The sequence below is a fragment of the Scatophagus argus genome, chromosome 5, assembly GCF_020382885.2.
Source record: "Scatophagus argus isolate fScaArg1 chromosome 5, fScaArg1.pri, whole genome shotgun sequence".
Lineage (NCBI taxonomy): Eukaryota > Metazoa > Chordata > Actinopteri > Scatophagidae > Scatophagus > Scatophagus argus.
In genome coordinates, this window is record NC_058497.1 from 6,139,511 (window position 1) to 6,161,936 (window position 22,426).

A 22,426-nucleotide genomic window follows, 5' to 3' on the forward strand; every position below is an offset into this window, starting at 1 on the left:
CTTTTCAATTCTTCTGGTTGACTCTGGTTGAGTATTGAACAACAGCTGTATTTGACTCTTTAGGATGATAATAATCATTGCTAATTAACCTATATGTTACCCACAAGCCCAAGTATTGATAAAAAGGAAACAGCAATAATAAACAAAAATGCGTTAAATGTTAAAAACAAAACAAGGAGAGACTTAATGATAAATCAGAGAAAGGAAACATTACATCTGTTACTTATTAAAATACAACTGGTTACTCTGGCTACACTTCCCCTTTTCTTTGCAGAAGGAACAACATATGGAACAAATTTTAGAAAAAAAAAACTTGTTTTACAGAGATGCAGGATCATCTAGTTGACATTTTCTGCATTCTCAGATCGGTTACTTTATAGTCAGGAGTCATCAGAAATAATCGTTATCACAGTAATAAAAATCAACCAGAGATAAATAAATGAGGAGTCATGTGAGCAAAATTTTGTTGTTAATGCTGACAGTTAATTATGTATATTTCACACTTGTGAACTGAATTATTTCATTTTGTTTTAGACCGTTAACTCAATGTTTTTCAGGCAACATCATCATAAACTTATTTTCTAATCTTGACATATTACTTCCTGTTTTCACTTTTATTTGAAATTATTACTACAATAACAAAAACCAACCCAGTTATACTCATTAATTACTACATTGTAACTTAATACTCATCTTTCTGCAGTATCAGTCAACTTCCATCTAAATTTCAGTCATACTGGACCATGGGGTGGTCAGTCCAGGAGGGCAGGTTGGAGAATTTCTCTTCAGTGGCTGATTCGATGGGCCAACCCCAGGCCTTAAAGAATCCAGCCAGGTTCATCCCCACAGTCTGGGAGAAAGTCTCAGCATACAGGTTCATCTTTCCTTTGTTGTCTTTGGGAAAGTTGCTCATCTTGTGGTAGGCAGCAAACACCTTCTTAAAGGCATCCCAGCCAAACTTTTCTTGTAGCTGCATGGAATAGAATAGATGGAAGAGTCAAGAGTGAAATATCATATGGAATGGATAGTAATGAAATTTGGTAAAGATATTCGTGGTCTCCCGAGGATGAATTTTTACTGTGATTTATAACTAAATAATAATGATGACTTTTCAATGAGTGCAACAACGTCAAAATTAAATGTCTAATGCAAAAGACCTCAAAATATGGCCTAAAATCATCCCAGTGCGGTCACAGTATGAACCATGTCATCTACGACAAGTAGAGAGGCAATCTTTGGTCCTGGTAACATCTACAGCTTTATAGGGGCAGCAGTGGATTTAGAGTAGCAGCCTTGTGTTTTCTTCTTTCTGTGTAGTGTTTCTGTGTATTGCGCCTCCAGTGTGACCCAAGCACATATTCTCTTTAGAATCGAAATACAGTAATTGACCTTCACCTGCAAGTATGTCTCCAGAGCCACCCACAAGTTCCAGTTCCCGAGTATCTTGCCCCCTTCAACATACTTCTTTATTTGTCTCTCTCGATTTCCTGGCTTCAAAGATCGAACCTGCAGAGAAGACATTACACTCATGGTATCATAGGAGAAACGAAATGTAATTGCAGTTAAATGAAAAACTCTCTGTTGTCTATTAATATGAAAATTTGTCACAATACATAAGTCCACTTGGAGACCTAATTTTTCTGGCTCTTGATATTTTGTCCAAAACAAAACTCATTTACTCTACCTTAGCCCTGTTGAGCCCCAGCACCTCTTCATACACATACACTGACCACAGGTTGCATGTGGCCTCTGTGGTGTGAGGTCTGAACTCCCAGCAGCTTCTCTGTTGGTTATGTCCCAGTTCATGAAGTTCTCCCCACAGGCCTTTGGTCCTGGCATCATCTGGTCGGAGCAACTGAGCTGCTATAAATGTCTGCGTCATTATAGGATAGCCTGAATGCATCAGACCTGGATGGAGAGAAATCAGTAACATAAATAGCGTCATAGGAATGTATCTTTCCATAGCATTTTAGGATGGATAAATGAATTACATTTTTGAGTGCTTTTCTAGTGTACAAAATGTTTTACAACACAGGTGCACACCGATACACTGACGACAGAGGCTACCATGCAAGGTGAACAGGAGCAATACAGTACTTTATATCGAAAATGATTTTATAAAATTTGTTATTACTACAAAAGTAATAATAAAAAAAAAATCTATAATAAATGTTACAAACATATGGGCTGCCAAAAACTTAAAGCCTATGCCTTATATATTCTCCATTTCCAGCAATTTATTTTCAATATAGAATATGAGCACGGTATTGACTTAATGACTTATTTCCCTGACATTTAAATGCGAAACTTAGACTAGTTGACTATTAAGTGAGACAACACTCAGAAAGCAATCACATTTGATCACAATTTATTCTGTAATGTTCAACATTGTCTAAAATGATTTTTTACAAGAGACATTTGAACTCATTAATCCTGTGCACAACAGTTAATTAGCATTGTTAACATAAGGAAAAAATGCTAATTCTTTATAATGTAACATTTAACTATGGAGACATGACATTGTCAGTACGCTGTCAGTATTTAATTCAAATGTGTACTGCAGCAGTTAATCCAACCATTAAAGTCACTGAGGGGCTGTGACCTGTTACATACAGGAATCCATAACCATTGTCCATAAATCTCCATACAACATGCGAAGATTTCAGCAATAGAACAATGCAGTGTTTGTCTATAGCATAGTCCGTCCAGCAACACCTGTACCCTGAATGAAAGTTTCCTACCTGTGCTCTAAGTCACCTAAATCACAAAGGTGACACCAACTTTTCACTCTAGAAATGGCTCCTGTGTGTATATTCATATAATAATAACAATGATAATAATAATAATACTAGAATATAATACTAATAATATAATAATAAACTAATACTTCTAGGGTCCACTAGTGAGGGTGGCAATGTTTAAATGACTAGTTGACTGATCACAATAATCCTATATTAGTGAAAGTAATTACAGTGGATTATCAACGTCTTTTAAAATTTTCATGTATTGCTGTTGCAAATCAACACACATAATGCATAGTATCTAATACTAAAGCCAAAACTTGTTGCACTTTGTATCACCCGTTGTAGATCTTGGAGTCGCACAGCAAGTACATGAGATCTGAGACTGAAAATCTGTTAAACATTTATTCTTTAAATATTTAATATATTTTTATTTATTACAGTTTTAAGCGTTTGAATAATGCATATGGAGCAAAAATGACTGCAAAACACACTTACCAGCAGAAATCTGCACATCTGCTACAATGCGTTCTTTGCGTGCAAATTTGTGTGGTATGACAGCCAAATCTGCAACTCCCTTCATAATGTCATTCCAAAGTGTTGCCACCTCATCAGGGCGCTCCAGGTCTCGAACAAGACGTGATGGTACAGTTAGGATGATGTTGTCAAACTCAAACTCAGCCCAGGGTGATGGAGCTGTGCGCAACAATGTCCAGTCAGCCCCTGTGGTTACATCTGAAATGAGCAACAGTACATGTATTGAAATGAAATCATAAAAACTACACTTTTCAAAGAAAACAGTGTCTTCTTACTGTATGGGCTGCACTAAAAGTGCAGCAGTAGGAACAATGTTGGATGTCCAGAGATTCCCAGATTACCATTACAATTTTGTCAATTTAGTTATTGCAAGGTTGTCACACATCTAATTCATTTTACCAATAAAGAAGTTCAATTTAGGCCCAAGCGGAGGAAGACAAGATGAGACGAGACGAGACGACTTTAGGCCCAGTTGAAGCCCAAATTTAGCTTTCTGCATCTACATGTCCAGACATGGCCACCCACAGTATACGTTTGGCCCAAAATATATGACAGTGATGTCTGTAGACAAGCGCCTAAGCTATACACACTGACAAACATGTGAACAATTCTGTCTATGTAGACACCTAATTTCTAATCCACGAACAAGCTCATAACTGCTGCATGATGTGCATTACATTCTCTACACATTACATTTTGTGGAGCATGAACAGGTAGTGAAATACACTAACCAGACTTGTAATAAGGAGCAAGCACAGCTTTCTGCACTATGATCTCTGCCCTTTCCACATTTGTGTTGGGTGGGGACACCAGGTAGATGAGCCCCCCCCACAGGTTCCACACCTGCATCTTCTCTGAGGTAACAGGAAATATCTTGTAAACACGTGGTGCTCTCTTCAGTGTTTTAGCTTGCAGGTGGTCTGTTTGACAGCTTATCTGAACCTGACGAAGACACAGAAAAAGCATTGTACTGTACAGTATAAGTCAGGGGATGCAAATTAGGCAAGATGCATAAATAGAGATACGTATGAAATGATAATGACAGTTATATTAATCAATGCTTATTATTATTTCCCAGCAAATTCTTTGTTTCAGTCATTACAGAATTGGGAGCAAAGAAAAGTTTCAGTCTGTGTCAGTGGTGACTTTGGAGAGAAATACCTGTCTACATTTTGAAAGTTTATAAAATAATAATAATATAATAAGTTTGTATCTTTTTACAAGAAACTTATTATGACTGCCAAAGATTTTTTCAACCTTAAACTTCGAAAAGAATGACTATGCAGATGGGGTGTTTAATTTCATAATGTGTCAGCTCTAGATATCATTTGTAAAACAGTACATAAAACAGTAAAAAATTATCATCATTACTGAGCACATAATGAAGCCATCTGAGATTAATGAAATGACATAAATAAATAAGTGTGATTTAGGGTGACAAATTGCCTTGACTTGATTTAGTAGTCTGAATTTGCAGAATATTCACAAAAATAAAATGAACTATGAATTATGATTTATGATTATAATATAATGATCTTGTATATTGTACCTTCCATCCCTTGTTGATGATCTCTGCTGGTATGATCAACTCAGTCTCCATACCAGGAGTGAGGTACAAACCTGTACTAAGCCACACCTTGTTTCCTGAAACACATACAGAGCAGCAACCTTACACTCAGAGGTTCATGGAAAACAGATGCTAGACACTTTTCATATCCATCATGCTGATGCATGGTAAAGCTACACACAAAACTGTGCTGTATTAAATTGAACAGAGAAAGTTTATCTCATAATTATACATAATTTATACATTTGTTTAGAGTGTTGTGGTCTAACCTGCAGTTTTAGAATTAATCCTGATGCTTTGGTTGTTGACAAAAGACATCGTGGGATTATTTTTGATGAGATAAGGCAGGAGGGCATCACGATCTGGGGAAACATTATACACCTCTGTCCCCACACTGAGAAGGAAACGGTCTTGTGGACTCTTCACAGGTTTTTTCTCACTCACCTTGAAATATGGTGAATATGAATAATTAGAAATCAGACTGATTAATAGATATCCAACAGTATTACATGTGAAAATGTGAAAAGTAATGCAATACCGGGAGTGATTTACTTACAAATCACTCCCGGTATTGCTCTGTTTTATTGTAGCTTGAGACTACAAGATATTATTGATTGTATGTTAATGATCAATGACCTACAAAGGCCTGTTTACATGTACATGAAACTAATTTTGAAAATTTGAAATTGAGATCAGGGATTGAAGGAAGAATTCAGAGTGAAGTAAAGCTATTTAAGATGACTTCTTGGGATGTCGAGATAATGAGAACATGGTGGATGAAAAATACGGGACCAGAATGGGCTCAGTATACTCTTTCTAGATGCATTCATGTATTCATATGATTCATGAAACGTCATAGATTCAGTCATAAACTACAAAGACATTCACTGCCCACCTGCGGCATGCCATACTTCTTCAATATGTCAACCAAGGCGGAAACCACCTGTGTGTAGTAGTAGCTGTTATAAGCCTTAAGGTTCAAGAAATAGAGACACTTCATGTCCAGTTTTGTAAGGTGTTGCTCCTCGTGCTTGGTAAGTTTTTCCCCGCTGATAACATCACCAGCAAAGCGGCGCAGAAGGTGGCGGAAGTGGGGGTTGTCTTTCATGGCCTGGCTAGGCACAGGGACCTCGTAGGAACCATTTTTTAATATGGTCACCAACAGGGTCAGTCCCATTCTGTTAAGGATCTTGTTTCCTGAAACACAATTTGACAAACCTGACTTGATCAATTGTTCTGCATGGTTCATCTTTTATGGTAAGAGACCCAATTTGAATAAATTCATGTATGATAGGGAAACAGTACATAAGATTTATTATTAGCAGTAGCATTTTAGAACCAATTTAAATATCAGGATATCAAATTCTTAAAAGTAATTGTCATTTAATAGCATAATAACATTTTCTTATGTTGGCTTCTCATTTTCTAAAATATTTTCTCCTGCAGTGACTGCTAGGACCAACTGCAAATGTGTTTCTCACTGAGCACAGTGAAAGTCCTATGTGTGATTATAAGCTTGTGCCTGGCAAGTTTCCAGTACAACATCACACTCAGCATACAGACGCATGTTATCCTACCATGCTGGAACACTCACCACTGGGTTGAAATCAAAATCTTGCTGTGTCTTATCATACCTGGGAAATCCTGCCAAGGGTGTCTATATGACCAGCGCCCGGCTTGTCCACTAATCAGCAGGCCTCCTCCCTCCGCCACAAAGTCTTGGATTTCCTCCACATCATAATTAATGTGTGCTGAACACACAAATACACTGAGGTCTTTTCTGAACTTCTTCGTCTTCTCACATGTTAACCCTGGTCTGCAAAGGTTGAATGTTGGCATAAGACCAATGACCCCCTTTCGGTCTTGGTCCAACCAATCAATTGCATTGTTCCAAAATGAAGCCAGCGTCTGTAATTAAGGAGATATTCATTAGATAATTATGTAAAATTATTTGGCAGGACCCCAAGTAACATTAACACACTAGTTGCCTTAAGCTGAGATCTAGCAATAACAATAATAATAATACTGATGATGTGACATACTGCATTTCATATCTAAATGACACACCACCCACATGAGCATAATTTTATTATGTGTTCAGTTTCACCTATCAAGACGGGTCTCTGTTCATTTAAAGACATTCTAAGAGCATTCAGTATTTTTGACTGCACCTTATGTTTCACAAGAGCTCCATGTGTCGCCACAATAACCCTTCCCAACCCATAGTAGGTTCCTGCTAGGAACGCCCGTCCATCGTTTGTGGTACCAATGGGGAAGGCTAGAGGGCCATGGACCATAACTTCACAAGGTCGGAAGTCACCCTGGATGTCAAACTCTGAAATCCCTTGAAGTAAGAACTCCAAGTCATCCTCGAAATCCTTACCAACACTGTAGTAGGGGGAAGATGAGTGAGAAAGAGACATACAAGGGGATTGCTGGAAGACAGAATAGTATCAATATTAAACAGTATGTTTCTGATGCCTGGGGTCTCTAAATCAAAACAATTGAAACAAATAAATAGTAGTAGTTCAGCAGTTGGCTTTACTGCCTCATCATAGAAAATAAAATTGAATGAAATTGTTAAGATTGTTTTGCATGCTTTGAATACAAGAACATCTGTTACAGTTAGGTGTAAAGTGCCTGAAATGTTGTATTAATGAACCCATATTGCTTGTCAGACTGAACATAAATTGTAGTCATTTCTACTAAACCCTGAAATTAGTAAAGACAAAACAAGCAAAAATAAATTATTTCAGAGGTAAAACTGTCCAGGTATTAATAACAAATTCATAAACAGAAGGAGGGCCACACATTTGGAGCAGTTTCTAAATGAAAAGGAAAGTCATGAATTTGGAATTAAAGACGAGTAAACACTTACTTCACAGCCATCCATGAAGATGGGATCTGAGGGTAGACAGGCAGACACTCTACCGCACCATGATGCTCAGTAAAGTAGATCCCTGCTACACCAGAAACTTTGTTTCCCACAAACTGAAGCAGTGTGTTTTCCTTAGGGTGTGTATGAGCCCAGTGCCATGCCTGACCTGCTATCAGCACTCCTCCTCCAGCTTTCATAAATGCCACCAGGTCTCTCACATCTGTACCAACACTGTAGGCATCAGCCACATACACACCGACCCTCAGGTTGTCACTAAAGGCCTCCACAACTTTAGTTTGGAAGATGGATTTGCTGAGGTTATCAGCAACTGCCTGGATGTTTTTATGAACCCCAACAGACAAGTTATCTGATCCATCTCCTCTCAGCCAGGTCAGAGCATTCTCTACCAGAGCAGGAAAGGTGGTCAGGTAGCTCTCGTGACTCAGGACCACGATCCTTCCTTTTCCATACAGAGAGGCTGCCATCAGGACCTGGCCTTGGCTGTTCACTGCTAAAGGAAAGGCATGGTCTCCAGTCAGAAGAAGGTTACTTGGAACACCGGGGCCTCGCAAGTCCAGCTCTCTCAGGTCTCTCATCAGGGACATGTAGGCATCTTCATGGTAAGACTGGGTGGGCCGGGTTGACATGGTGAGAAGTATCAATGCTCTGAAGGCTGGATGAAGCTGGTGGAGGGCAAGATTTGCAGAAGAAAGGTTTACTGAGTCAGGTGTAAGCTGTGCTAGTGAGTGCGGTTAAACAGTTGTTCCACAAAAGAGGGCTGTTGTATCAGTCAGACTGTCCTATGGGAATAAAAAAAGAGTTGACAGAGTTTAAAATAACAAAAATGAAGCTATATAATCAAATTTTCAAGGAAATGATGCAGCCCTCTTGGTCCAAGAGTTTGAGGGTTTGATCTCATCTCAACACTATAGAAAAGCAAAAACTGACTTTACCTGAAAGTTAATTTCGTATTCTGGGAATTCGAGCAAGGCACATCAGAGTGCTTTCTGATAAAGCAGTGGTGAGTAATGTAGTGAGAGCAGGACATGAGAGACTATTTAAAGGAAACAATAAAGAGAATAGGAGGGACTTCAGAGAGCACAACTCACTGAAAGTGAAAAGGGCTCGCACAGAGACAGAAACACACCCTATTTTATGGTATTTGGCAATAAAACTAGTTGCTTAAGTTTAGGAAATGATGATTGTTTGGGTTAAAAATATAAGTCATTGTTGACGTTTGATTTCACATGAGACACAAAAACCAGCATTAACACAAATAAAAATTCATTTTTGTTTGAAGTTACAGTTAGGTGCAAAGTCTCCAGACCAGAAGTGCTGGGCAAGCCTCTTGAAAGGTGTACTGAGCTGAGCTACCAGTTACTCTATATAAGCGGAAAATCAGTTGAACGCCATCATGATAAGGGTAAATACAGATGAGAACCTGGAGTGCTGAGCCTTCTTGCTCATTTCAGTAAAAACAGCCACAAAAATGAAGCAAACCATTCCCATTCAGGCTTCATTTACTAGTGATAACTAGTGGAAAAAAGAGGAACAACACCAAGTAAAGAAAAGCACAAGTTGTGACAGAGTCATATCCAGAATTTTCTTTTTTACTGGATTGACCCATTGGGACACTGACTTACACTACATAGACAAAAGTATTGGGGCACCTGAGCATCACACCAACATGTACTTTAATGACATCATATTCTAAATACATTGACAGCTTTTCAGTCATAAGAGGTTCCATCCTTCTGGGAAGGCTTTCCACAAGATTTTGGAGTGTTTCTGTGGGAATTTTTGCCTATCAATGCGATAGAACAATAGTGACGTCAAACATTCAGGATTTTATTTCTAGATCAGTCAAGACTGAGGATGACACTAAATTCCCTGTTCACTGTCTAATTTATTTGTTAACATAACCATAGTAATTAGATGTGAAACATCCTGCTTCACACAAGTGGGATCACATCAAACTTTCATTGACACTAGTAAGGAAGCATAAAACTGAAACACTAGCAAGCTGATGTTATAAATGTGCTTCGAAATCTCTTTACCCCTCAGCCAAAGACATTTAGCAAATATTAGCTATGTATATTAGCTATTTATGCATATATTACGAATTTTCAGAGAGCGCAGTATCTGTATTGGTATCTGTATTTGCTAAGAGAACAAAATTATTTGTAAATTTATTCAAATGAAAGTGGAAAAAGGTGTAACAATTTTTTTTTGTCTGTGCGTAACCTCTGTGGCACCTCTATAGGCTAAAACCATGAAAACTGAGGATTTTGTGCTCTCTGCAGTCTTCATCAAGGCCTGAATGTGGTGAGAAACAATTGAGACAACTCCTCTTACTATAAACTATATCCATGGTCTGTGTGATAAAGCCTCATACTCTCCCCCCTGCCTCTGAAGCTTCAAGTTCAGTTTTTACTCTGTTACATTGGAAATTTCAGTTTTTATTCATATATAAGGGGGGCTTTGACTGCCTTCTCTATATGGAGATCAGGTCAAGTCACCAAACAAAGATAAATAAAATATTTTGAAAAGAAAAATGTATTTAAAATTAGTACTGTCCCTCATGCATACAAATTTAAGTAAAAATATATTAAATGTTATTAAATGTTATTATTATCAACAAATGCGATGGTTAGCACTGTTGCCTCACAGCAAGAGGGTTTCCCAGTCTGGGCCCTTCTGTGTGGAGTTTGCATGTTCTTCCTGTGCCTGTGTGGGTTTTCTCCTGGTATTCCGGCTTCCTCCCACAATCCCGAAGACCTGTAGATTAGGTTAATTGGATACTCCACATTGCCTCTACATGTGAGTGTGTGTGGTTGTCTGTCTCTGTGCGTCGCCCCTGTGATTGTCTGACGATCAGTCCAGGGTGTACCCCGTCTCTCGCCCGTAGTCAGCTGGGATAGGCTCCAGCTCCCCCGCGACCCTGACGGATAAGCAGGTATAGAAAATGGATGGATGGATGGTTCTGTGGTATTTCACTGTAAGATCAGAACATGAACATAAGGATGTACAAGGGACAGCTGACAATGACAGTGCCCAAGCTAGTCACTTCGTAAACAATTCTTCACAACTGAAGAGGAAATGACAGTGTGTAACCGCATTCTATTAAATGTCACATTTAAACATTGTTGTTTTCTAAACTTTAAACAATTTTTAGCCTTGTTAGCTTAGTAAATGAGGTGAGACATCAATCAAGCTCCAGCAAATGTGAAAAAGTTGACTTTGTTTCATTGGTTTGCTTCTTGCTAATAGTTAGTCAGTGTGTCAAATGCCTCATTTAAAACATTGCGGTTTTCTTATCTTGCTACCTGGTGCAGTGAACCACTGAACAAACACTGGCAATGCAGTAAACAGTGTTGGGCAGTAGTGGAGTTACTAGTTTAACTATGTGTCTCAGTAGCATGTGATTATCACTCTATTCTGAATCAGTGCCTTTGCTCTTTTATCACTCAAGTCGCATTTAAACAAGCTATCGTTTTTAAGATTTCTCAAGCTTAAGCGCAGCAGTGCTTTCTGCTGAAGCCTGAAATAAAACTGCAGAGGATCAATGAGTGATGCCACTGCCATACATGGACTTTTATGCAGTATCTGTAAAAACTTGGTATTTATTTTATTGAATTTCCCTCGGGATTAATAAAGTATCTATCTATCTATCTATCTATCTATCTATCTGTCGTGAGCTCATCCATCTGTTATTGAACTTTTTGTGGAGGTTTTTTAGAAAGAAGGATTTTTTTTGTTGAGGCTAAAGTTTTGCTGAAAAGGATTTTTGTTATTTAACCTTTCAATGGTCTCCTTTGACCAGCCCCGCTCCCTGGTGGACGTTACTGCCTCAGCAAAGCCTCATTTATGTAATTAATAAAGTTTTTTGCTCCTTACTGACTTTGTCCTGTGTGTGGCATTTGGATCCATATACTCCCTGGTTTCACTGTCTATCTATCTATCTATCTATCTATCTATCTATCTATCTATCTATCTATCTATCTATCTATCTATTTCATGTGGATGGGAGTGATATTGTTGAACTTTGGAATGGTAGGTTTTCTATACTTTGTATATTTGATTTCATAGTTATGTGTACTGAATGTGAGAGTCTTCTTTGCCAAGAGTTTCACCTATAGAAGTCAGATGACAGTGTATTGTATTGTAGTGCATATTTCGTCATTGGAGGGAACTCACTCCAATGAAATTCGTGCATTTAACCCACCCAAGTGACGTGCACACACACACAGCAAACCCGGGGCAGTGGGCGACCGCGTGCAGCGCCCGGGGAGCAGTGGGGGTTAGGTACCTTGCTCAAGGGTACCTCAGCCATGGACACCGGGACGGGGAATCGAACCAGGGATCCACCGGTTACGGGTCCGACACCCTAACCGCTGATCCACGACTGCCCCATATATCTGACTACAAAGGAAAATTGTCAGAGGTCAGATATATTATATTCAAAAATTATATCCCAACTGCTGAAGTTTCTCATCAAAGACTGTTATGGTTTGAAGGGAAAGCCAAATGCCAATCATCAATTTTATTGAAATTATAATTTATGTTGCTACAGAAATTTCTTCAGGGCGGCACGGTGGTGCAGTGGTTAGCACTGTTGCCTCATAGCAAGAGGGTTCCAGGTTTGAATCCCGGTCTGGGCTCTTCTATGTGGAGTTTGCATGTTCTCCCTGTGCCTGCGTGGGTTTTCTCCGGGTACTCCGGCTTCCTCCCACAACACCAAAAACATGCACATTAGGTTAACTGGCTACTCTAAATTGCCCCTAGGTGTGAGTGTGAGAGTGTGTGGTTGTTTGTCTTTGTGTGTTGGCCCTGTGATTGACTGGCGACCAGTCCAGGGTGCTCCACCGCGACCCTGACGGATAAGCGGTATAGAAAATGGATGGATGGATGAAATTTCTTCACTCTGTGTGATGCCGATAAACTCAAAGGTAAGAATCTGACACCCAGCAAGCTGTGGACAACATGATTATGATTTTTCAGACATTTTCATACATTTATTAACACCAGAATGACATTTCTGTGCTTGGAGGTGGAGAAACTGGAGGCAACTGCACTCTACAGCTACATCCATGGTCTATCATGTGTCTTGTGCAGCACCGAAACTGCACCTATGCATAACAATTTACATCAAAATAGGATAAATGCTATTTAATTTATAAAAATTCAAGTGAAATATCTGCTTTTGTAGTATTTTACTGAAAGATCGGAACATGAATATGTCTGTGTGACGGACAGCTGAAAGTGAATACTTCATAAACAATTCTTCAGAACTGCAGAGGAAATTAAGTGTGTATCTGCATTCTTCTGATAAACTTCACATTCAAAACATTGTGGTTTTCTTATCTTAGTACTATTCCTCTTTCTAAAGGACATATTTAAATTAAATGACTCTACAGTTGTGTCTGCATAGTGAGTTTGTATATTTTAAAAAGTTTTTGCTTCAATGTTTCCTTTATTTTTTTTTTTATTATTTATAAAATTTTATCAATACATACTGCATCCCTGCAAGAGATTATATATTATTTGTATCTATATAATATTACCTGTCATTTATAAACCAATGCACTCATTAGTTAAACACATCAAATCATACTTACCAAGTTTTATCCAATATAATAATAATATTATAATAATGCCAAACCATTTTTAGCTCAATTTATCGATAGTAAAAGGTGATGTGTTATTTATAAAAGTTAGTATCTCCTCAAGGCAGGCTGATGATGTATGCATATATCACCTTGTTATTTATGACTTGTTTATGAATTCGGTTATTTTCTTGTATAATGGAAAGAGCCAACTACCACTGGACACACAACACGTGGTCTTGTTGTTTTACACACTGCTAGATTATCAGTTTTCATATCTATCTGTAATTCAGCAGATACCCTACAATGCTTCCACAGTGAGGGACACAGACTACAACTGAGCAGAGAAGCTCTCTCTAAATGAGCTCAGAGAATCCCTCCAGTAGTTCTCCAATCAAGCAGCAGGGGAGCTGATTTACAACAACTGTGTGACATATAAATGGTGACATGAATGTTTATTGGTCTCTTTTCCAGTGATAGTAAAAGAAAATATGAACATTATTAACATTTCAACAAAAGTGAGTGTTGCTATCATGCAAAACAAAAATGGTCTTTTTTTTATTATTTCCCTGTGGATTTCCTTACAACAGAGTGTTCATATGATGACCTTTTGGTCCTCGTATTTTGATTTTAAAGTATTTAACAGCTGCCCACCTCATGCACTTCCCTTTCATAACCACTGTAAAACACTTTTCCCCAAATGAAACCACTGAATTTGAAATGATGTAAATATCTGGTGAACTATTTTAAAAAATATTTCAATAAAAATGGCAAAAATACAAAAACAACAAAGAGGAAAAGAAAGTCAGTTAATAGAATTTCCTTTTGAATAGTTTACGTCAAGAAGCTGCTACTCAGTAACTCCATCTCAATGCCTTTTTAATCAGCAGCTGTTCCTGAAGTTCAACCATACTGGACCATGGGGTGGTCTCTCCAGGGAGGCAGGTTGGAGAGTTTCTCTTCAGTGGCTGATTCGATGGGCCAACCCCAGGCCTTAAAGAATCCAGCCAGGTTCATCCCCACAGTCTGGGAGAAAGTCTCAGCATACAGGTTCATCTTTCCTTTGTTGTCTTTGGGAAAGTTGCTCATCTTGTGGTAGGCAGCAAACACCTTCTTAAAGGCATCCCAGCCAAACTTGTCCTGGAGCTGCATGGAAGGAAAAAATAGTAGTGTTGTCTCTCCATTTTTCATCCAACATATTTGTTGTGTAGTGTGTCATGAGCATTGAAGCATCACTTGAACTGGGTTAGATACTTCCAGACATTTTTGGACTGTTTTGCCTTTAAAGGGGTTCATTTCTAGTTAACTGTTATTTTTATTTCCATTAATTCTCTCTCACCTGCATATATGTCTCCAGGGCCACCCACACATTCCAGCTGCTGAGATTCCTGCCCCCCTCAGCGTACTCCTTGGCTCGAGTATTTCGATTTGCTAAAGTCATGGCTGAATGAGCCTGCGTGGCACAAGATGAAATAAATTTGAAACAAAGTAGTCCCAGTGGAAAGCCAAAGATCTCTCTCAACATAACATTATAAACACAAGTTATCTTCTGTGACATCTATTGATTATCACAATCCACCTGAAGACTAGGCTGTTGTGGACATTGGTCTTTTGTTCTGACAGAAAAACTAAAACCTCATTTCCTTCACCTTGGCTCTGTTGATCCCCAGCACCTCTTCGTGTACATACACTGACCACAGGTTACATGTACACTCTGTGGTGTGGGATGGGAACTCCCAGCAGCTTCTCTGTTGGTTGTGTCCCAGTTCATGGATGGGACCCCACAGACCACTTCGAATATGGTTTATGTTGACCAGATCAGCTGCTGTGGACTTGTGCGCCATGACAGGATAACCTGCATGCATCCAACCTGGATGGAGAAACAAATCGTTAGAGTTCACAGCAATACACTGTGACTTTAATTAAGAAGTGTTAAAAATTTTGAACACAATTATTATCATTATTTAATTATTTAAATATTTAAAAAAATAATTTATTCTGTTCTGTACTCTTGCTTCTCTAGGCAGAGATCCCTGCCAGCAACAAGTTTCTTTTGTGTTTTCTTTCTACAAAAATTGCCAACTTTGTCGCAGTCTTTGAGCCAAGCTGTGACACTATCCAACACAGTTAGCAATGCACCATTTTGAATGTATTTAACATACATGCAGATTTGTTGAATTGAAAATTCAAAATTGCCTGCTGGTGAACTGTCTACTTGTGTTGCATGAGTTGTCTTCATCCCCCTGGTACTCTAAACGGGATAAACAAATAAGAAATAGGCAAATACAGCATAAAAGCCAAATACTCTTACCGTGGGAAATCTGCACATCAGTTACAAAGCGTTCTTTGCGGGGAAATTTATGTGGTATGGCAGCAAGGTCAGCAATGCCCTTCATCATGTCATTCCAGAGCGCCGCCAGCTCATCAGGGCGCTCCAGGTCCCGAACCACATCTGATGGTACAGTTAGGATGATGTTGTCAAACTCCAACTCTGCCCAGGGTGACGGAGCTGTGCGCAGCGATGACCAATCAGCTTCTGTTGTCACACCTGAAAAAAGACAAGAAAGGATAGGTGTATTCAAAACTACTTTTGGATTTGTGTAATTTTAAATAAAAACATGGCTCATGTTTGGGTTAGGGTTATAAACAGAGAAAAGTGCCTTGTATCCTTTGATTGGGTTTAATTAATTGCTCATTGCCTAATAAAGCTAATTCCATAGAGACACACAGATAAACATAAAGTTACCAGTTTCACGCAGCACAGACTCACCAGATTTATAATATGGTGCAGGTACAGCCATCTGCACTATGACCTCTGCACCCTCTACTTGGGTCTTGGGTGGGGACACCAGGTAGATGAGTCCCCCCCACAGGTTCCACACCTGCATCATCTCTGAGGTAACAGGAAATTGCTCAAAAACACAGGGTGCTCTCTTCAGCTCTGCAGCACTGAGACGGTCTGTCTGACAGCCAATCTGGATCTGAGGAAGACATGGAATATGTGTTACTGATATGAAGTACTGTTTATATTACTTATATGTGCAAAAGGATAATGTTGGGGTGGTGCCTGCTGCTCATGCAGGTGGTGGGCTGGACCACCTCTCATTGAGGACACTGACTCATGGTGAGGACAGCTCAGTGGGATGGACTGGGATCACTGCTGATGACAAGGGCCTACATGGACCTCCACTGAGGGCGCAGTATTAACAAAAACACAAATCTCAATAATTATTTGGGTTTTTGTACTGTACCTTCCATCCCTTGTTGACAATCTCTGCTGGTATAGCCATGTAGGTCTTCATACCAGGAGAGAGGTAAAGACCTGTACTCATCCACTCGTCACCCTCTGACACAGAGACGCACACACAGAAGCAAAGATTATATAATAGTCAGAATTACATGTATAAAATCTAAAGGAAATATTTTACCTTTCTATTTCACTGTGAGGTCTGTAGACTAATGCAATTTCACAGCACAGCAAATTAAATCAATGATACACCAGGAATCACACATGTGCACATGCTGTATATTAGTTGAGCTCATAAATAGTTCATGTATTTATCTACAACAACAAGGTCTGACCTGCAGTGTTCACATTAATCTTGATTCTGTGGTTGTATACAACTGGCAGCAAGGAGTTATCCTTGATGAGGTAGGGGAGGAGCACATCAGGATCTGGGCAAACCTTATACACTTCTGCCCCCACACTGAGCAGAAGGTGATCTTCAGGGCTCTTCACAGGACAGTTTTCACACACCTTGAATGAAAATCAAGGATGATATTATAAAGTCTGTTTCTCTAAGAAGTCTGACTGTTTATCAGGTTTGTGCTGGTTTACTGGAATGTTTTACAAATTGTTCCTGTTATTTTGTGTTCTCACCTGTGGCATGCCTGATCTCATTAAGATGTCACTGAGGGTGGACACCACCTGTGTATAGGTGCAGCAGTCATGAGCCATCATATGCAAGTAGTTGGCACAGTCATTGCCCAGCCTTTTAAGGCATTCCTCCTCCTTCTCATTAAGTTTTTCTCCCTGGGTTACATGGTCAGCAAAGCGGTGTAGAAGATGACGGAAGTGGTAGGTGTCATTGAGGGCCTGGCTGGGCACAGGGGCCTTGTATAAACCTCCACCGATTGTTGCCTTCAACAGACTCAAGCCCATTTTATTCAGGATCTTGTTTCCTAAAAGACATTCAAGCAATGTTAAGATGATCTACTGTACTCAGTTGTTGAATTCTTAAAGGAAGTTTGTAAGAAGCACTGGTATCGGTATTTTTTTTGTTTAAAACCCAGGACAACCCAATTCGGGGTACAAAATTTACATACCCTACCTCCTAAATTATTCCTATGTATCGCCATGTACTCTATGGCATTTATAGCTAAATATGCAATTCTCATTTGGCAATGTTGAATTGAATATTGAGTGGGGACATACCTGTTGTAGTTTTGGGTTGTGCCTGGTATGAGTTGTTTAATATATTATAACACCAGCATGTGCAATCATATAGTTCATCCCACGATTGATCTAACATTGTTCCAGATACTACTAAGTAGTATATAATCAAACTCAAACCTGAGAAATCTGTCATTGGGTTTTGCCCGGGGTGAGTCTGTGCCCAGTACCAGGCATGTCCACCAATCAGCAGGCCTCCTCCCTCTGCCACAAAGTCTTGGATTTCCTGTGCACGATCAGCGCTGTACGCTGTGCACACAAATACACTCAGGTCTTCACTGAAGTTTGTCTTGTTACACTGTAGCCCCGACCTGCTGAGAACTTTGAGTGCGTGATCTGGCACTACACCAATGACCCCCTGCCGGCCTTGATCCAACCACTGAATGGCATTGATCCAAAATGGAGCCAGTGTCTGTGATGAAGACAGTTATTGAAAGAAAGGTAGTAGTTAGCTAATCAAATAATAAGATTTAGCAGATAACCACACATCTTATTATTTATCACAGTGCAAACAGCTAATTCTTGGTGGTCAGAGTTGATGTATCACCATAAATAGTAATCATATTTACATTTAAATCGAGCATTTAATGGCAATTGACTCATATAGTCAAGGTATGAAGCGTATCATATGAGTAAATCCTCAGTATGCGCTCAATTTGACTTAAACAGTCAGAAATTTTCGTTTCAACCAGTATTTAATGTTAACTGTACCTCTCGTCCCAGAAATCCTTCATGTGTAACCACAATCACTCGTCCCTGCCCATAATAGCCTCCTGCCAAGAACGCTCGTCCATCATCTGTGGTACCAATGGGAAAGGCTAGTGGGCCATGGACCAGAACCTCAGAAGATAATGAACCACCCTGGAGGTCAAACTCTGAAACCCCTTGGAGTAAGAACTCCAGGTCATCCTCAAAATTCGTAGTGATTCTGTATTTGAAAAGGGGAAGAGGAGAGGGAAAAAGTAATGAACTAAATGGCTTCAGCAACAAAGTGAAATTTTCAGTATGAATATGAATATGAATATAGTCATAAACAGGAGAGCCAAATGTGTGTAGAAGCTTTTAAATTAAAAGTTTTGCAAAGTGAAACCTTTCTAAATGTGAACTACAGTATACAAACTCACACTTGAGCCATCCATGAAGATGGGAACTGAGGGTAGACAGGCAGACACTCTACCGCACCATAATGCTCAGAAAAGTAGATCCCTGCTACACCAGAAACTTTGTTTCCCACAAACTGAAGCAGTATGTTTTCCTTAGGGTGTGTATGAGCCCAGTGCCATGCCTGACCTGCTATCAGCACTCCTCCTCCAGCTTTCATAAATGCCACCAGGTCTCTCACATTTCTACCACCACTGTAGGCATCAGTCACATACACACCGACCCTCAGGTTGTCACTAAAGGCCTCCACAACTTTAGTTTGGAAGATGGATTTGCTGAGGTTATCAGCAACTGCCTGCATGTTTTTATGAACCCCAACAGACAAGTTGTCTGATCCATCTCCTCTCAGCCAGGTCAGAGCATTCTCTACCAGAGCAGGAAAGGTGGTCAGGTAGCCCTCGTGACTCAGGACCACGATCCTTCCTTTTCCATACAGAGAGGCTGCCATCAGGACCTGGCCTTGGCTGTTCACTGCTAAAGGAAAGGCATGGTCTCCAGTCAGAAGAAGGTTACTTGGAACACGGGGGCCCCGGAAGTCCAGCTCTCTCAGGCCTCTCGTCAGGGACATGTAGGCATCTTCATGGTAAGACTGGGTGGGCCGGGTTGACATGGTGAGAAGTATCAATGCTCTGAAGGCTGGATGAAGCTGGTGGAGGGCAAGATTTGCAGAAGAAAGGTTTACTGAGTCAGGTGTAAGCTGTGCTAGTGAGTGCGGTTAAACAGTTGTTCCACAAAAAGGCTGTTGTATCAGTCAGACTGCCCTATGGGAATAAAAACAGAGTTGACAGAGTTTAAAATAACAAAAATGAAGCTATATCATCAAATTTTCAAGGAAATGATGCAGCCCTCTTGGTCCAAGAGTTTGATCTCGTCTCAACACTATAGAAAAGCAAAAATTGACTTTACCTGAAAGTTAATTTCGTCTTCTGAGAATTCGAGCAAGGCACATCAGAGTGCTTTCTGATAAAGCAGTGGTGAGTAATGTAGTGAGAGCAGGACATGAGAGACTATTTAAAGGAAACAATAAAGAGAATAGGAGGGACTTCAGAGAGCACAACTCACTGAAAGTGAAAAGGGCTCGCACAGAGACAGAAACACACCCTATTTTATGGCATTTGGCAATAAAACTAGTTGCTTAAGTTGGAAATGATGATTGTTTGGGTTAAAAAAATAAGTCATTGTTGACGTTTGATTTCACATGGGACACAAAAAGGAAATTTTTCAGATTAAGTCAGTGACACACTTTCCGCTGCAGTTCTAAAGAACTGTTTACCAAGTGAGTGCTGTCCGTTATACACACTCTGTGTGATGCCGATAAACTCAAAGGTAAGAATCTGACACCCAGCAAGCTGTGGACAACATGATTATGATTTTTCAGACATTTTCATACATTTATTAACACCAGAATGACATTTCTGTGCTTGGAGGTGGAGAAACTGGAGACAACTGCACTCTACAGCTACATCCATGGTCTATCATGTGTCTTGTGCAGCATCGAAACTGCACCTATGCATAATAATTTACATCAAAATAGGTTAAATGCTATTTAATTTTAAAAAATCAAGTGAAATATCTGCTTCTGTAGTATTTTACTGAAAGATCGGAACATGAATACGTCTGTGTGACGAACAGCTGAAAGTGAAACTTCATACTTCATAAACAATTCTTCAGAACTGCAGAGGAAAGTGCGTATCTGCGTTCTTCTGATAAACTTCACATTCAAAACATTATGGTTTTCTTATCGTGGCCAAATGGGGAGGCAGAAGGGAGGTTGCGCGGCAACGCCACCTGGGGAATTGCACCTCAGGAAGTGAACTTTAACCAGTACGTTTATTACAATGAGGTCGCACAGATTCGTCACACAAGCAGGACATACGACGGACATCCAATGAAAAGAACAATATTTATGTAGTACTAATCAACAATGTTTAAAATCATACAAAACTGCACCATCCTTAGCCTGAGTGTCAAAATAATAGCTAGGGCTGAATGCGGCAGTTCTCATGACTGTTTGAAGGGAAAGCCAAATGCCAATCATCAATCACCAGTGCAACCCCTGGCCACCCTTCTGGACATTACCTGGAATGGGAAATTTTTCAGATTAAGTCAGTGACACACTTTCCGCTGCAGTTCTAAAGAACTGTTTACCAAGTGAGTGCTGTCCGTTATACACACGTATTCATGTTCTGGTCCTTCAGTAAAATAATACAAAACCAGAGCTCTCATTTTTATTTGCTATTAAATAGCAATTAATTTACTTTTATGTAAATTATTATGCATGATTATACTTATTCAGATACTCTGTAGTTACCTTAAAACTTTTCAGCAGGATACTGTTAAGATTCCATTGTGGTGTCAACAACCTGCCACAGCAATGTATTGTAGTGTAGTATGTACATAGGCCACATAAATTATAATTTTTTTGAAATTATAATTTATGTTGCTTCAGAAATTTCTTCACTCTGTGTGATGCCGATAAACTCAAAGGTAAGAATCTGACACCCAGCAAGCTGTGGACAACATGATTATGATTTTTCAGACATTTTCATACATTTATTAACACCAGAATGACATTTCTGTGCTCAGAGGTGGAAAAGTACTGGTTAAAGTGAACTTTAACCAGTACGTTTATTACAATGAGGTCGCACAGATTCGTCACACAAGCAGGACATACGACGGACATCCAATGAAAAGAACAATATTTATGTAGTACTAATCAACAACGTTTAAAATCATACAAAACTGTACCATCAATAGCCTGAGTATCAAAATAATAGCTAAGGCTGAATGCGGCAATAAAATATAAACAAAATGTCAGGGACAGTGCTAGCGCTGGCTTTGCGGACAGACGAAGGCAAGGGGGAAGGGGGACCAAAGCAAAAAAACCCACTACAAACCAAATCACCACGTGCCACACCAGAACATAAGGAGTGAAAGGAGAACCACCACCGGGGACGTCTGCCGCTCCACTCCTGCCCTGGAAAAGAAACAAACCAAATTATAATACCACATATGAAAGAGGAGGGGACACTCAGGCGGACAGAAGAATACAATAAAGGCCAATATTAAAACACAACACACACGTGCACACAACACTCACACCCACACACCCAAACCAAACCACAAAACAAGAACCCCATTAACCAATTAAATCATTAATTAGAACTAAATAACAAATATACAAACTGAAAAGAACATAACAGAATAACACAAACTTAAAACCCACCCTCAACTAAATGAACAACCAAAGAAACAATTTGCAATCAAATAAATTCAGAGAAAAGAAAAGAAGAGAAAAACAATAAGTCAAAGAACAAAATCAATCAAAACGGGAGTGGTAGTGGAGTGAGGGGCCCCAAACTGCATAAAATCACGGTGTCACTTGGAACTGCTTCCAACACTACCAGTCCACAGAGACGGAGCAGAGACGGAGCGACTGCACCAGGGCTGGAGACGGCAAGTCTGCACACCAGCTAGTCTCCA

General features: G+C 39.6%; 2 protein-coding genes across 2 annotated transcripts; both read right to left on the minus strand.

Moving 5' to 3' along the window:
- Positions 1-103: 103 nt before the first annotated feature.
- LOC124058918 (TRPM8 channel-associated factor homolog) lies at positions 104-20,201 on the minus strand. Its single transcript, XM_046388545.1, has 12 exons — positions 19,850-20,201; positions 7,724-8,523; positions 7,017-7,233; positions 6,480-6,753; positions 5,741-6,042; positions 5,115-5,289; positions 4,828-4,922; positions 4,010-4,220; positions 3,240-3,476; positions 1,685-1,908; positions 1,396-1,506; positions 104-970 (listed from the first exon to the last, which is right to left on the minus strand). The coding sequence occupies exons 2-12, from the start codon at positions 8,368-8,370 to the stop codon at positions 728-730; spliced, it is 2,736 nt and encodes a 911-aa protein (XP_046244501.1). The 5' UTR covers positions 8,371-8,523; positions 19,850-20,201; the 3' UTR covers positions 104-727.
- LOC124058910 (TRPM8 channel-associated factor homolog) lies at positions 13,770-22,309 on the minus strand. The gene is made up of 12 exons (XM_046388532.1): positions 21,841-22,309; positions 18,907-19,589; positions 18,494-18,710; positions 17,903-18,194; positions 17,210-17,511; positions 16,912-17,086; positions 16,581-16,675; positions 16,100-16,310; positions 15,641-15,877; positions 14,979-15,199; positions 14,669-14,782; positions 13,770-14,475 (listed from the first exon to the last, which is right to left on the minus strand). The coding sequence occupies exons 2-12, from the start codon at positions 19,551-19,553 to the stop codon at positions 14,233-14,235; spliced, it is 2,754 nt and encodes a 917-aa protein (XP_046244488.1). The 5' UTR covers positions 19,554-19,589; positions 21,841-22,309; the 3' UTR covers positions 13,770-14,232.
- Between the last annotated feature and the right edge of the window lie 117 nt (positions 22,310-22,426).

Bases quoted from the DNA above. Each gene is read 5' to 3' on its own strand.
- LOC124058910 (XM_046388532.1), bottom strand. From the start codon at position 19,553: ATGTCAACCCGGCCCACCCAGTCTTACCATGAAGATGCCTACATGTCC. The intron at 18,711-18,906 runs GTGAGTTTGTAT...TTTCAAATACAG, and splicing joins TCTTCATGGATGGCTCAAGT to AATCACTACGAATTTTGAGG. The intron at 16,311-16,580 runs GTACAGTACAAA...TGTCTTCCTCAG, and splicing joins TTGTCAACAAGGGATGGAAG to ATCCAGATTGGCTGTCAGAC.
- LOC124058918 (XM_046388545.1), bottom strand. From the start codon at position 8,370: ATGTCAACCCGGCCCACCCAGTCTTACCATGAAGATGCCTACATGTCC. The intron at 5,290-5,740 runs GTGGGCAGTGAA...CCATATTTCAAG, and splicing joins AGAAGTATGGCATGCCGCAG to GTGAGTGAGAAAAAACCTGT. The intron at 1,507-1,684 runs GTAGAGTAAATG...TCTTCTCTGCAG, and splicing joins TGGGGCTCAACAGGGCTAAG to GTTCGATCTTTGAAGCCAGG.